This window comes from Paralichthys olivaceus, chromosome 24, assembly GCF_024713975.1.
Source record: "Paralichthys olivaceus isolate ysfri-2021 chromosome 24, ASM2471397v2, whole genome shotgun sequence".
In the NCBI taxonomy this organism is placed as follows: domain Eukaryota; kingdom Metazoa; phylum Chordata; class Actinopteri; order Pleuronectiformes; family Paralichthyidae; genus Paralichthys; species Paralichthys olivaceus.
Genome location: NC_091116.1, coordinates 12629905 through 12643159, shown reverse-complemented (window position 1 = coordinate 12643159; position 13255 = coordinate 12629905). Strand labels below are relative to the sequence as shown.

At 42.0% G+C, this 13255-nt stretch overlaps 2 protein-coding genes across 2 annotated transcripts; one reads left to right on the top strand and one right to left on the bottom strand.

The window, feature by feature from the left end:
• The first annotated feature begins 199 nt into the window (after window positions 1–199).
• Window positions 200–7135, top strand: LOC109642887 (neuronal acetylcholine receptor subunit alpha-2-like). The gene is made up of 8 exons (XM_069521556.1): window positions 200–203; window positions 2018–2208; window positions 2428–2472; window positions 2735–2844; window positions 3564–3783; window positions 3909–4411; window positions 4748–5210; window positions 5297–7135. The coding sequence occupies exons 1-8, from the start codon at window positions 200–202 to the stop codon at window positions 5420–5422; spliced, it is 1662 nt and encodes a 553-aa protein (XP_069377657.1). The 3' UTR covers window positions 5423–7135.
• Window positions 7136–9818: 2683 nt separating this feature from the next.
• On the bottom strand, window positions 9819–13154 carry LOC109642886 (D-beta-hydroxybutyrate dehydrogenase, mitochondrial). The gene is made up of 4 exons (XM_020107826.2): window positions 11831–13154; window positions 11293–11445; window positions 11087–11220; window positions 9819–10539 (listed from the first exon to the last, which is right to left on the bottom strand). The coding sequence occupies exons 1-4, from the start codon at window positions 12180–12182 to the stop codon at window positions 10174–10176; spliced, it is 1005 nt and encodes a 334-aa protein (XP_019963385.1). The 5' UTR covers window positions 12183–13154; the 3' UTR covers window positions 9819–10173.
• Between the last annotated feature and the right edge of the window lie 101 nt (window positions 13155–13255).

The window sequence follows — 13255 nt, the reverse complement described above, 5'->3', positions numbered from 1 at the left end:
AAAACTAATTCTATATTGTCATTATATAAATTAATTGCAAATTTAGATACAGTATATTTACATTTGAGGCCATATACTCAGAGGAACTAGACAAAAGATTGACAAGCATTGGGGACAAAACACAGGGGGAGCATTATCTGATTACAGATTATATACTGTATATATTTTCATGTGACATAGGCAGAGGTATATATGTGTTATGGGTAAATGCATTAGGGCTTTAACTTGCTCCCTCATTACAAATTCTGACCATAACCCTAAAAGGACGAAGGCAGGACAGCAGTGAGTTATAAGTCAAACTTAATATTCAACTTTCTCCAGGTCACTGGTGTCGTTTCCACTCGTCGAGCGCTTCAATGTGCTGATTACAGCAGTTTAAATATGTCAGACTTAAATGATGCATCCACACCCCAGACACCACTTCACACAAAATAGTTAAGAAAGGGGAGTTAGGGGGGAGTGGGTGGGTGTGAGCGTGTGGTCTCCGCAGTCTGGAAAGGAAGTGAAGCCATGAAGCTTCACATAAACGCTGCAAATTTAAATATTGGCTCCAGACCTCATAATAACATGAAGAGGTGTTTATCGATCAGACGTAATAATCCTCCTCATCCTTATCATCATCATCATCATCATTATTATTGTTAAAGCAGCAGAAGCACGTGACGTGATTGGCTCCTGACGGCAGGAGATGGTGAGATAGTGTCGTGGGGGTTGAGGCTGTTTGAAGAAGAGCGGGGCAGACTGGGAACAAAGGCAGAACAGTTCTGACATCACCTGAGCTCCATCTGACTTATAACATTCATAAAAAACATCTCTGTTGTTTTAAATGGATTTGACATCTCTGCACTGCTGCTGCTGGATCCTCATCAGCTCCGGTGAGTGAGGCGGTGACAGATAAGTGATGGGACTGATTGTTCAAATGGCTTCTTTCTCTGCGTGTTTCCTCGCGTTAGAAACCTGCGATTTAATATGAAACAGCCACCGAACTTTGATGTTCTTTCTAATCTCTATATTTTTACAATATTCAATGCGTAGTTTGATATCACATAGAAATGTCTCTTGTACCTGAAACATTTTTGTAGTTTCCTATTATATGAATATTACTGTATTCTCCATCTACAATATAAGATACTGTTATTTTCTTATACTCTCAGGTATAGAACATTTGACTGATAATATTTAAATTACTTAACAGACAGAACTAAGTGGCTTTATGATATAATAGTAATATATAATAATGTCTCTTTAATACAGATTTAAAGGAAAATCATTTAAATATTTTTGGATTGTAAGGACGTCAAAAATAAAATAGTTAACCTGCAACTCAATAATGAGGATGAAAGACTTTACAGCATTTTGATTCATGACCATGTTGCTGGAAATTTAGGGAAAACTGTGTATTAATGATAAATTATTAATGTAAACGCATACATTTTTTTATTCATTAGGTGCTGCTGAAACTGATGTGTAATCTCACTTTATCTCTTTCTCATCCTTTGTTAGAGTCTTACCTGAAACACTATTTTGTCAGGTTATAAACAGTCAAATATAATCACACACACACACACACACACACACACACACACACACACACACACACACACACACTTGTTCGTGCTCTTGGCTCCGGTTTTCTCACTCTGGCTAATCCTAAATCCTAAATTGCTTGCTGGTGATGCCAGAGTTCAGAGCTGTGAGCTCAGAGACAGACGGAGAGTTGAGGGGGTGTTGAAAAGGAAGATGTTTTACCTCATGCAGCCTGGTCCTGTGTTCAGTGTTCATTTAACCTGAAAGAGATCGAATCACATCGGAAATAAAAGGTCAAACACCAGGAATCAAAGAGATTTACTCCGAGCAGGAAATGATGTCTCTGTGACGACTGCTGAGAAAAACCTGCTTAATGTCGGTGTCAACACAGTTTAATTATCTGCAGCTGTGCAACATAGAATGCAAACAAATGTAACTCTGATAATACTTCACAAAGCTCCGTTTAAATTAACTCAAATTAAATAAAAAGCTCACCTTTTCCTCCTCTTGTCCCGTCCCTCTTTGTCAGTTCTGGCTGAAGACTGGACTCGTGTCCACACCGAGGACGAGCTCTTCAGGAGCTTGTTTGGAAGCTACAGCAAGTGGACACGTCCGGCACGGAACATCAGCGATGTGGTCATCGTCAAGTTTGGCCTCTCTATCGCACAGCTGATAGACGTGGTAGGAACACACACGTCCTGTGTGACCCTCTAATATGTCAAAATAATAAAAGAAGATATTTTAAAATACCTCATTTAACACTAACACAATGTAAAATGACAAGAGTTCATTCTTAATTCTACTTTCTTCATACACTGATTTAGACGTGTGTTTATATTCTTATGTAAAACAGCAGAGGGCCACACAACACTGTTGTTTTTGTGATTTCTTGGTTCTTAGGATGAGAAGAATCAGATGATGACGACCAATGTGTGGCTGAAGCAGGTGAGAAAGAGAATGACGTGAAACTGTGGGATGTTTGTGAAAGAGAAGAAAAGTTTCTCTGAGAAATCTCTGAAAATGTCAGAAAAGGCCTAATCTCTTTAAAAAGATAAAAGATTCCTGGATGAATGAGTTCTTTGTTGGATCATATCTAATCCTCCTGCCAAGTTTTGTGGAAATCCGTTTAGTGGTTGACAAACAAATGTATGAGGGGGAAACATAACCCTGCTGGATTAAAGGAGAAAATGTGTGTGTGTGCTGACAGGAATGGACGGATTATAAACTGCAGTGGAGTCCGTCTGACTTCGACAACGTGACGTCCATCAGAGTTCCCTCCGAGCTCATCTGGGTGCCTGACATCGTGCTGTACAACAAGTAAACACGCATCAAACACTCTATCTTTACTTTTCCTCACGTGTGTCTGTGCAGGAGCACACAGATTCCATAAGAGCCCAGGACACATCCTGAGTTGACTTTGAATTTCTGTAGGTGGAGCTGGAAATAAATCTGTAGTGATCAATTACCTGCTTGATCCATACAACAACGTCCTCATCGGCTGGAGAGCGGAGAAGGAGGGAAGGTCACTCTCATGGAGCCAAACAGCTTGACAGCATCACAGCTATTTCTGCATATTCCTGCATAGCAATTGGTGATTCATGCAAATGATCCTGTTGAATAAATGACCCTGATTCTGTTGCGGCTGCACAGAGATCTTGCGTCATGCAGTTGAGTCTGGAGTCGAGTTTCTTCCCTTCGGGGCTCAGGAAGCATTAATTCTGCAGTTTTGTCTGGAAGGAGATGAAACTTTCTCCTCCTTCAGCATTTGTCTAAATGAGGTTACATCATGAATACAGTGTCGTTAACATCCAGTGATCAATTATTTAACGGCGCCTCTGTAAACGCGTACAGCTGCAGGTTTATTGATTCACCTTTTGAGTTTGAAATGAGATGCAAACTCTGGAGCCCTGCTGAATTAAAAATACATTCTTGAAGACTTTCTTCTCTCAGCTATGCTACAATTTCTTGTCAATTTTCTCTCCAACTTCCACTTCATTTTCATGCCGTACTTTTCTTCCTTCTGCTTGTTTCACCAGTGCGGACGGAGACTTCGCCGTGACCCACATGACCAAGGCCCAGCTGTTTCACACGGGTCGCGTGCTCTGGGTTCCGCCGGCCATCTACAAGTCGTCCTGCTCCATCGACGTCACCTTCTTCCCCTTCGACCAGCAGAGCTGCAAGATGAAGTTCGGCTCCTGGACGTACGACCGAGCCAAGATCGACCTGGAGCCCTTTGAGAACACCGTGGACCTGAAGGTGGGACTGTTGGTTCCTCCTTCATCTTATTTCTCGTCTGTGAACCATGAATTCTAGTCTGAATGTGGAGGAGTGACCAACAGGAGCCGCATCACTAGCACCACTAACAAAAGTCTAATTTCTAGGATTACTGGGAGAGCGGAGAGTGGGCGATTGTCAACGCCGTGGGAACCTATAACACCAAGAAATACGACTGCTGCCACGAGATCTACCCCGACATCACCTACTATTTCGTCATTCGCCGCCTCCCGTTGTTCTACACCATCAACCTCATCATCCCCTGCCTCCTCATCTCCTGCCTGACCGTGCTGGTTTTCTACCTGCCGTCAGACTGTGGCGAGAAAATCACACTGTGCATCTCTGTGCTGCTGTCGCTCACCGTCTTCCTGCTGCTCATCACGGAGATCATCCCGTCCACGTCGCTGGTCATTCCGCTGATCGGGGAGTATCTGCTGTTCACCATGATATTCGTCACGCTGTCCATCGTCATCACCGTGTTCGTGCTGAACGTGCACCACCGGTCGTCTGCGACTCACACCATGCCTCGATGGGTTCGGAGGCTTTTCCTGTGTTCTGTGCCACGCTGGCTGTGCATGAAGCGTCCACATCCCGATCTGAGGCCTGTCAGGTGAGATACAAGTCAACAGGAAGTGAGTTGGACACAGAACACACAGACTGTACCCTTCAGACTTTATCATCATCATCATCATCAGCAGCATTTTCTTACTCAAAAAACAAAACGTGTTTATTTTTTGTACTACGCTGGTTTTACTATAATCAAAGCAGCGGTTTAACAATCAGGGGAATGCACTTTTGATACCAGTGACATATCAGTTCGAGAAATGTGGAGCTACAAGTGGAACAGCTACCCTGGCTCTGTCCAATTCTTCAAAGTTCACTCATAAACACATTTAATCACTAAAAACCTGAAACTGTCGTGTTATTGTTTCCCAAACTCACTTTGTTTCCTCAGGCGACGCCGCCTAACTGATAGACTCCTCCCTGTCTGGACTCCCGGCCCCTCCAACATCACGTCGACCTGGATCACTGAGGAGTCGGACATCGATCTCCACGGTTACCAGGATGACAACGGTTTCCCCAGCCCGCACCAGCTGGACTCCTTGGACAGCGGAGATGAAATTCACTACTGTGATATTCATGGTTACTCAAACCTGGCGAGGTCAGAGGTGAAGATCAGCAGTGGTCCCAGGATGTCCTCCCTCTCTCCACCCTCCCCTCCATCTCTTGGTTACACACTCTTCTCACAGAGACGCTCCACACTCAGTTTGGACTGGGACACCCCTCCTGGCGAGCATGGTTTGATCCAGAGCCCGTCCGGCTCTGTTCTGTCTCCTGCAGTGGTTTCAGCCCTGGAGGGGGTCACCTACATCGCAGAGCATCTGAGAGCAGAGGATGCAGACTTCTCGGCAAGTGTCTTTGCTTTTTGTTTATAAGAGACTTCATTATTATCATTTAGCGTCTCGTCCTCTTCTCATCTCTTTTGTCTCTACAGGTGAAGGAGGACTGGAAGTATGTAGCCATGGTCGTAGACCGGATCTTCCTGTGGATGTTCATCATCGTGTGTCTGCTGGGGACGGTCGGACTCTTCCTGCCTCCGTGGCTCTCTGGGATGATTTAGATTTACACCTAATGTCAAAAGAAAACAAATATTAAATATGAATGTCTTGTCAATTAATTCTAAATAATAAAATTAAGCCTCTATTCAGGTCAACATATTCAAATGTGAGGCGACTGTGTGGGGGACAGATGCCACAAAATAATGTTAAATACAAGAAAAACTATTTTCAGTGTGAAAATCACACTTTTATTTGAAACTTTAAACAGTTCATAATCTTACCAGCTGGGGGCAGCAACATCACATATTACATCACTGGTTTCTTGATTCATATTCAACATTTTGTTTCTGTGTCCTTTCATTGAATTGAATTGAATTTTGTGTAACTGTGCAACTTTGTGAGAGTTTATTTAAACGTGTTAATGAAATGCCAGAGAAGAAAATGGACCAGAGGCCACTTAAACAACTGGTTCTGCAGCTCTGCAGTGTGGAGCACAGACAGACACTGATTTATATTGTTACATGAATGACTCATAATAAAGTGATTATTTGTCTCAGATGACTCAAGTGGTGCAGTGGGTCTTTCTCAGCGTTATCTACCAGATTTAGATTGTTTATCTCATTTGAAAAGAAGAGGAGGGTGAGTGAAGAAGGTCATCTGTGAATTATCTCTTCCAGGATCCATTACAATTACTAGACTCAACATTGGTCTTACAACACGACAGTAAATATACTTTTTAATACCGCAGCCCTGTGTGTTACAACTTGACACATATTTGCATGAGGGTCACTTTAAATATCTGTAAGGTCAGACCTTATTCTGTCCTGGAGGTTTACTCACAGACAAGTTTAGCCCCTAGTGACGAAATTCGAAGAAAATTCTTAGTATTGTGACGCTTTTTTTTCTGATAATTTTCCTCTAAAAGTTAAAACCAGATCCTAGTAAAGATAAGTGGTTCTCAAGAGTCACAGCCACAAAGCTCCTCAGGTGAAAAACTCTTGGTTTAACGTCAATACTCACATTTCTCTTTCTCAGATGTCTGTTAGCTGAAGCATTCATCAAGTAGACGAACATTACATGATAATTAATAAAAACTACCGACCAGCATGTGAACAGACTGCTGCAGAGAAGCCCTCTGTTTTTAAACCCACTTCAAATGCATGACTTCAACAGATATGATCTGAGTGGCCTTTTCATAGTTACACCATGTTGTGATAGTATAACAGTGAATGAATGAGACTATAGGCAGGTTTCATGTTCACAAACATTAATGGGACCTGTCACATCCAGTGGTGGTAGCAGGTCACAAGATTGTTGTCGACTGTGATTAGAGCCTGGTGGAATTCAATAACAACGTTGGCTAATGTGAGACAGTCATGTATGTATCGCTATCGGCAAATATACACAGATATGAAACTGTTTGTGTATTTATGTTTAGATCTTAAACAAGAAGTTCTTTATATATTTTGTTGTGTTTGCTCCAGTTGATCAATAATGTGTTTATGGCTAAACTGTACATTTATATGGAGATGTATGAAAATCCTGTTTGCTGCTTCCGGAGCCATTTGTCATGTGTAACTGATCCTGATGGGAAACTCTAAACACGTCACAGAGAACAGATGATAAACAAATATGAGTCAGTCAGTTTCCTATAAACTGTTTTCTTCATCAGTGTCAGTGAAAAACCACCATAACTTCATTTATCCAGAGCTGAAACAGCTAAATGTTCACTGTGAGCTAACGGCTAAATGTTCACTGTGAGCTAACAGCTAAATGTTCACTATGAGCTAACGGCTAAATGTTCTCTGTGAGCTAACGGCTAAATGTTCACTGTGAGCTAACAGCTAAATGTTCACTATGAGCTAACGGCTAAATGTTCACTGTGAGCTAACGGCTAAATGTTCTCTGTGAGCTAACGGCTAAATGTTCACTGTGAGCTAACAGCTAAATGTTCACTGTGAGCTAACGGCTAAATGTTCACTGTGAGCTAACGGCTAAATGTTCTCTGTGAGCTAACAGCTAAATGTTCTCTGTGAGCTAACGGCTAAATGTTCTCTGTGGGCTAAAGGCTAAATGTTCTCTTTTGAGCTAACGGCTAAATGTTCTCTGTGGGCTAAAGGCTAAATGTTCTCTTTTGAGCTAACGGCTAAATGTTCTCTTTTGAGCTAATGGCTAAATGTTCACTGTGAGCTAACGGCTAAATGTTCTCTGTGGGCTAATGGCTTAATGTTCACTGTGAGCTAAAGGCTAAATGTTCTCTTTTGAGCTAACGGCTAAATGTTCTCTTTTGAGCTAACGGCTAAATGTTCTCTGTGAGCTAAAGGCTAAATGTTCTCTGTGAGCTAAAGGCTAAATGTTCTCTTTTGAGCTAACAGCTAAATGTTCTCTGTGAGCTAAAGGCTAAATGTTCTCTGTGAGCTAAAGGCTAAATGTTCACTGTGAGCTAACGGCTAAATGTTCTCTGTGGGCTAACGGCTAAATGTTCTCTTTTGAGCTAATGGCTAAATGTTCTCTGTGAGCTAACGGCTAAATGTTCTCTGTGGGCTAACGGCTAAATGTTCTCTTTTGAGCTAATGGCTAAATGTTCTCTTTTGAGCTAATGGCTAAATGTTCTCTGTGAGCTAACGGCTAAATGTTCTCTGTGAGCTAACGGCTAAATATTCTCTGTGGGCTAAAGGCTAATTGTGCTTTTTGATAACATCAAACTATTTTCTAAGCTAACAGCCATTGTTGCCCTCTGAGCTAACAGCTAATTGCGCCATTGTGAGCTAACAGCTAATACATTCCATCTAAACCATCTAATTCTGCTTTCTCGGCTAAAAGCTAACAGCTAGTTCTGAACTTGGCCATCAGCTGATTCTGCTCTCGGCTAACAGCTAACTGTGCTAACAGCTAACTGTGCTCTGAGACGTTTAGCAGCAGTTTGTGACTGTTGTCGTGTTGATCTCTTGAACTCTGGTTGATCAGAGGACTCACCTCAGTGTCCATGTTGTTACTCGGACACACACACACACACACATCACCACCCTCTGCCCTCATCAACACACCTTGGTCCACACCAGTGATGCCTGCTGGGAACTGTTGAGGTTCGTTGTCAGGTTCTGAAGTGAAGCAGCAGAAACACAACATGCACATGTGCAAACTTCATGGAGGCAGAGTGGCGCTTTGTGTCTGAACCCAAGTGTGTGTCAGCTGCCTGCTGCCTGACTCAGTGTGGTGAATCAGAATGGGGTTTCCTGTGTGATCAAACAGAATAAATGATTTTATAAAGCTCCCGTTTGTTCAGGTCAGAACAAGAATTGTCAAAAAGTCATGCATGCGAACGGAATTTTTTTTTTTACAAGTAATACAAGTTGAGGACTTTCTAGGTTTACAGTGAACTGTTGTATTAACACCACACAGGCCTCGTTCACACTGTTGCTCAAACCGACGCGTGTAAAAATCTGACAGTGGCTAATACAAACTTTAAAAACCATGACTCATTCAACTCAGTTGAACAAACAAAGACACATGTTAAAGATACTACAGACTTCTGTCCTGAGCACTAAACTCCACCAAAGTTTTATTTTACGCCGTCTGCACAAAAAATGGAAAATATCCAATGATGTTACACAGCTTTTTAAATTCACTGTTATGAAGAGAAGGTTTCATCCACATCTGAGGATGAAAGACCGTGAGAGCTTTGTATTGTGAAGTCGTCGTTTCAGCCCAGACTCCTGGAAATCATACAAACTACACATGCCTGGAAATTATATTTAGAAACTACAGATACCTGAAAATTATATTCACAATAAAGAATCCTAGAAATCACATTTATAAAGTGAAGAAGCTGTTTTTCTTCTCTCGCTCTCAGATCTGTTCATCCTGCAGTGCTAAAGTGGCCACATGTGATGTATGAACAGTGAATAGTCATTAAGACTGATTCTGAGTCAGTAGAGCTGTAAAGACAAGTTGGTCCATCGATAAGTCAATGGAGAGAAAATGTGAATGAGGAACTCGTTAACTTGTACAGGTCAAAGGTCACGGTGATATTATATAGATAATGGAAATAAGTGACATCAGTATCTTTGTAAAGTTGGTTAAATTTGAGATTATTATCCTTCAGATGCTTCTGGTGTTTTGAACAGTTTTTTTTATTTCTGGGAAATTCTGCTTCTCACTCATAAGAAACTGAACTTGTGATTTCTTACGTCATTGTCTTTATACATTATTAAATGTTTGCCTCAGCTCAGCAGACACACACAGTCAGTGACCGGCCGATGAACGCAAAGTTAAAGGTTCAGTGTGTAGAATTTAGTGACATCTAGTGTTGAAGTGTCATGTTGCAGCTGACCGCCTGCTGAAATGTGATTCAGCGTGGTTAAAGTTAAGAAAACTGCTGCTGGAGGTTTGTTTGTACCAAGTGACTGACTCTAGTTGTGGTTTTTTTAGCGAACAAACGTACGTGACTCACAACAATTGTGTCATCGGAGCAGTTTTTATTGATTTATATGAAGAGTTAGACACAAATGAACAAACAGCTCATTTCAACTCAGTGGTAACGATGCTCTGAATATATTCTGTACAACACACACACACAAACATGATGGTGTATCTGCTCGGTCGGGATAAGATATAATCATATATATGTTTAGATCAATATGTTCACACGTATGTTTTTCTTATTTAGGAAATGTAGGGAAAACTAGGAAGCACGCAAGACCAATAATAAAAATATAATAACATTCATAATGCTCAAATAATACAAAATAAACACAACAGAACATTGTCAACAAACACAGAGTATCTCTCACTGTACCGACGAGTGTTTTTCCTACTTGGCATAAAGCATTTCTTTTCTTTTCACGTACATGGAGCTGAGAGAAAACACTGCGTCTGTGAAGGCCGTGGGCAGAAACGGGTGCAGCCGGAAGAAAACCTGGTCCAGCACTGAAACCAGCAGGTATCTGTACTTCGGCTGCCGGGACATGACGGCGTGCATCATGGCGTTGATGACCAGCGCCGTGTCCTTGAATCCCGCCTTGCACGTCGAGATGAAGTACTCGCTGGCCAGCTCGATGTACTGTCGGTTGAAGGTCTGCTTTCGCTCGTCGTCGAGTTTCTCCCAGATATCCAGACCTGACTTCATCCTCACGATGTTTGTGGCTTGGCCGAAATTACCCGGCTGGATGATGCTGACCTGAACGTGGAAGAATGAGAAATTAGAGGCTGCATTCTTCTCTTAAATTAAGATACTATAACGATTATTATGATAATATAACAACGTCACGCTCGTGTGTAACTACAAAACTTAAATGAAATAAATAATTTGACTTAAAAATGATGAAATAATAAGACAAATAAGTTAAATATGTACCTTAAAGTTAGCAATTATTAGTTCGGTATTAAAATGCCCAACAGCCAATTGTCTTATCATCTCAAAACTATGATATAAAAAGTAGAACATTTTAATTACTAGGTCAAATTAAATCATAACATTGGCAGCTTGTAATTAAAAAGGATTGTTGAACTAATTGAGTCAAATTAATTCTCTCGTTCTTAAGAAGAAAGAAATGTGAACATATGACGTCAAAACAAAAACTCTCAAACTCAGTTTCCCCAAAATCACTTTATCTCCCTATGACACCTCGTGCTCCACAGTGTGTGTGTGTGTGTGTGTGTGTGTGTGTGTGTGTGTGTGTGTGTGTGTGTGTGTGTGTGTGTGTGGTTTCACAGGATTACCGCACCTTCACACCAAAACTGGCCATTTCCACTCTCAAGCAATCTGCGAAGGCCTCCAGGCCCCTCTTGGACACGCTGTACGCTCCCATGTTCAGGCAGTTGAAGAAGGAGAAGATGCTCGACACGTAAACCATTCGACCTGTGAACAGAGAACACCGAGGTTCACATCACCTCTACGATGAACACGCGACCGCGGAGTCCGACATCTTACCTTTAGCAGCACGAACCAGAGGCAGGAATGCGATGGAGGTCCTGATGCAGCCAAATAGGTTGATGTCGACCATGTTGCGGAAATCTTCAAACGTGCTCCACTCGATCTCGGCCCAGTCGCTGATCCCAGCGTTGTTCACGACGGCCCACAGACCTGGAACGTAGAGGTCAGAGGTTATGACTCAGAATGAAACTGAAATGATTTAAAGTGTCTCATGGTGCATTTTCCTTTCTCATGTCACAATGAGAAATAAAAGCACTTAAATGTACAGAAGCTCATTTCAAACAGACAAATACAATTTCAGATGATAAGAATAATATTTTATTTTAAGTCATGAATGCAACTCGTCTCTACACATTCACAGATTCTTATTTCCACCAGTGACAGAAGAAAAACAAAGACATGATGAAAATCTAAATTTAGACATTGTAGTTCAAAATGTTAAGATAAAAAAACAACAACAAATATATCTGAAAACATGTGCACAGATCATTACTGTGTGTTTTCTTTACTTTGAGTGATCTGTGTGAGCTCTCACCCTTCTCCGGCAGGTTCTCCTGGACCAGCTTCTTCGCCTGCTGCACGTCTTCATCCTTGGTGACGTCCAGCTTGAGGATTTTCAGTCTGCTGGACGTCTGCCTGATCAGACTCTGGGCCCCGATCCCCTCTGGATACAAGCACCCAGCGAAGACCACAAACCCTTTGTGGTTCAAGCATCGAGCCAAATGGTGTCCGAAGCCGCTGTCGCAGCCGGTGATCAGCACGGCGTGGCCGTGACCGTCCTCCATGTGGCTGAGACGGTGGCGAGAAACCAGCTTGGCCAGGAGGAAGAGCAGGATGGCCGAGATGGGGACGATGCCGATGATTTGACCGATGAAGACGGTGTTCATGCTGAAGCGTCTGTGCAGCAGCGTGTCTGAGGACTGTCGTTAGTGCAGCCGAGCTCACGCTATATACCCATTCACAACACTGCATCAATTGACTGAGAGGGCTGTGTGGTTTTGAGACGTGTTGGTGTGTGTTTGACACAATTTGTTCAGGCTTTCATGTGACTTTAAGAGACAACCTTAGCTCATCCACAGTTTTGTCAGTCTACATGCTGAGGATGTAGAAATGAATTTGTCAGGGTCACACCTCTGGCACATTTAGCACAAGAGAAATTCACATTATGTTAAATTATATATATAATATTAGACTGTTTTTTCAGGTCAGGATCTGAGAGGGCGCTTCAGTTCTACCTCAGGTGTTTAACTCCAGGGTCGTTGGGAGTCGCTGAGGTTTACCTGAGAGTCTGTGGACCTGCGTCACCTCCAATCACTGAGTGTTAGAGAGCGACGTGCACGTACATGTGCGTCCCAGCTCCAGCCTTAGATTGAATTCTGTGGGAAACACTGCACAGAGAGTGAAACTGATTCTTCTCTGATCTGCTCATTAATTTGGATCCTGTCCAGGAGGTTTTGCTGAATCCTGCTAAATAACAAAGTGAAAACATTGTCCTCCTGTGTCAGCTCAGCTCATAAATAAAGGTAGAAATATCTAAATAAATGAAGTAATACATGTGAGAAATAGTATTTTATATCACGTCCACAGGTGGTTATGTCAGAGCAAGATTTCACAGAAACAACAGAAGTGGTTTCCATGAATCGTGGGAGACGGCTGTGGTTTGATTCAGGGAAAAACTTGTTAAATTCTGGATCAGGGCACAGATCCAGGTTTTCTTTTCACTTTCTTTGACATGGTTAAATATCAAGTTATTCAACTTTTGATTTCCCAGAGATTATTTCAGGGTCATTTGGGGAATAGATAATTAAGTGTTCGTGTTATTTGGTTCATTATAAAACTCATGTCTCGAAAACACATGGAGATAAAATAATCATTTAATGCTGATTACATTCTGATGCATTGGGATTCTGTGACAGTGAGTGAGTAAATCACAAAACCCACAGTGACGATACCATTAGTG

Bases quoted from the DNA above. Each gene is read 5' to 3' on its own strand.
- LOC109642887 (XM_069521556.1), top strand. The intron at 3,784-3,908 runs GTGGGACTGTTG...TCTAATTTCTAG, and splicing joins AGAACACCGTGGACCTGAAG to GATTACTGGGAGAGCGGAGA. The intron at 5,211-5,296 runs GCAAGTGTCTTT...TTGTCTCTACAG, and splicing joins CAGAGGATGCAGACTTCTCG to GTGAAGGAGGACTGGAAGTA.
- LOC109642886 (XM_020107826.2), bottom strand. From the start codon at position 12,182: ATGAACACCGTCTTCATCGGTCAAATCATCGGCATCGTCCCCATCTCG. The intron at 11,221-11,292 runs GTAAGATGTCGG...CTCTGTTCACAG, and splicing joins TCTGGTTCGTGCTGCTAAAG to GTCGAATGGTTTACGTGTCG. The intron at 10,540-11,086 runs GTGCGGTAATCC...TTCCACGTTCAG, and splicing joins TGGCCAGTTTTGGTGTGAAG to GTCAGCATCATCCAGCCGGG.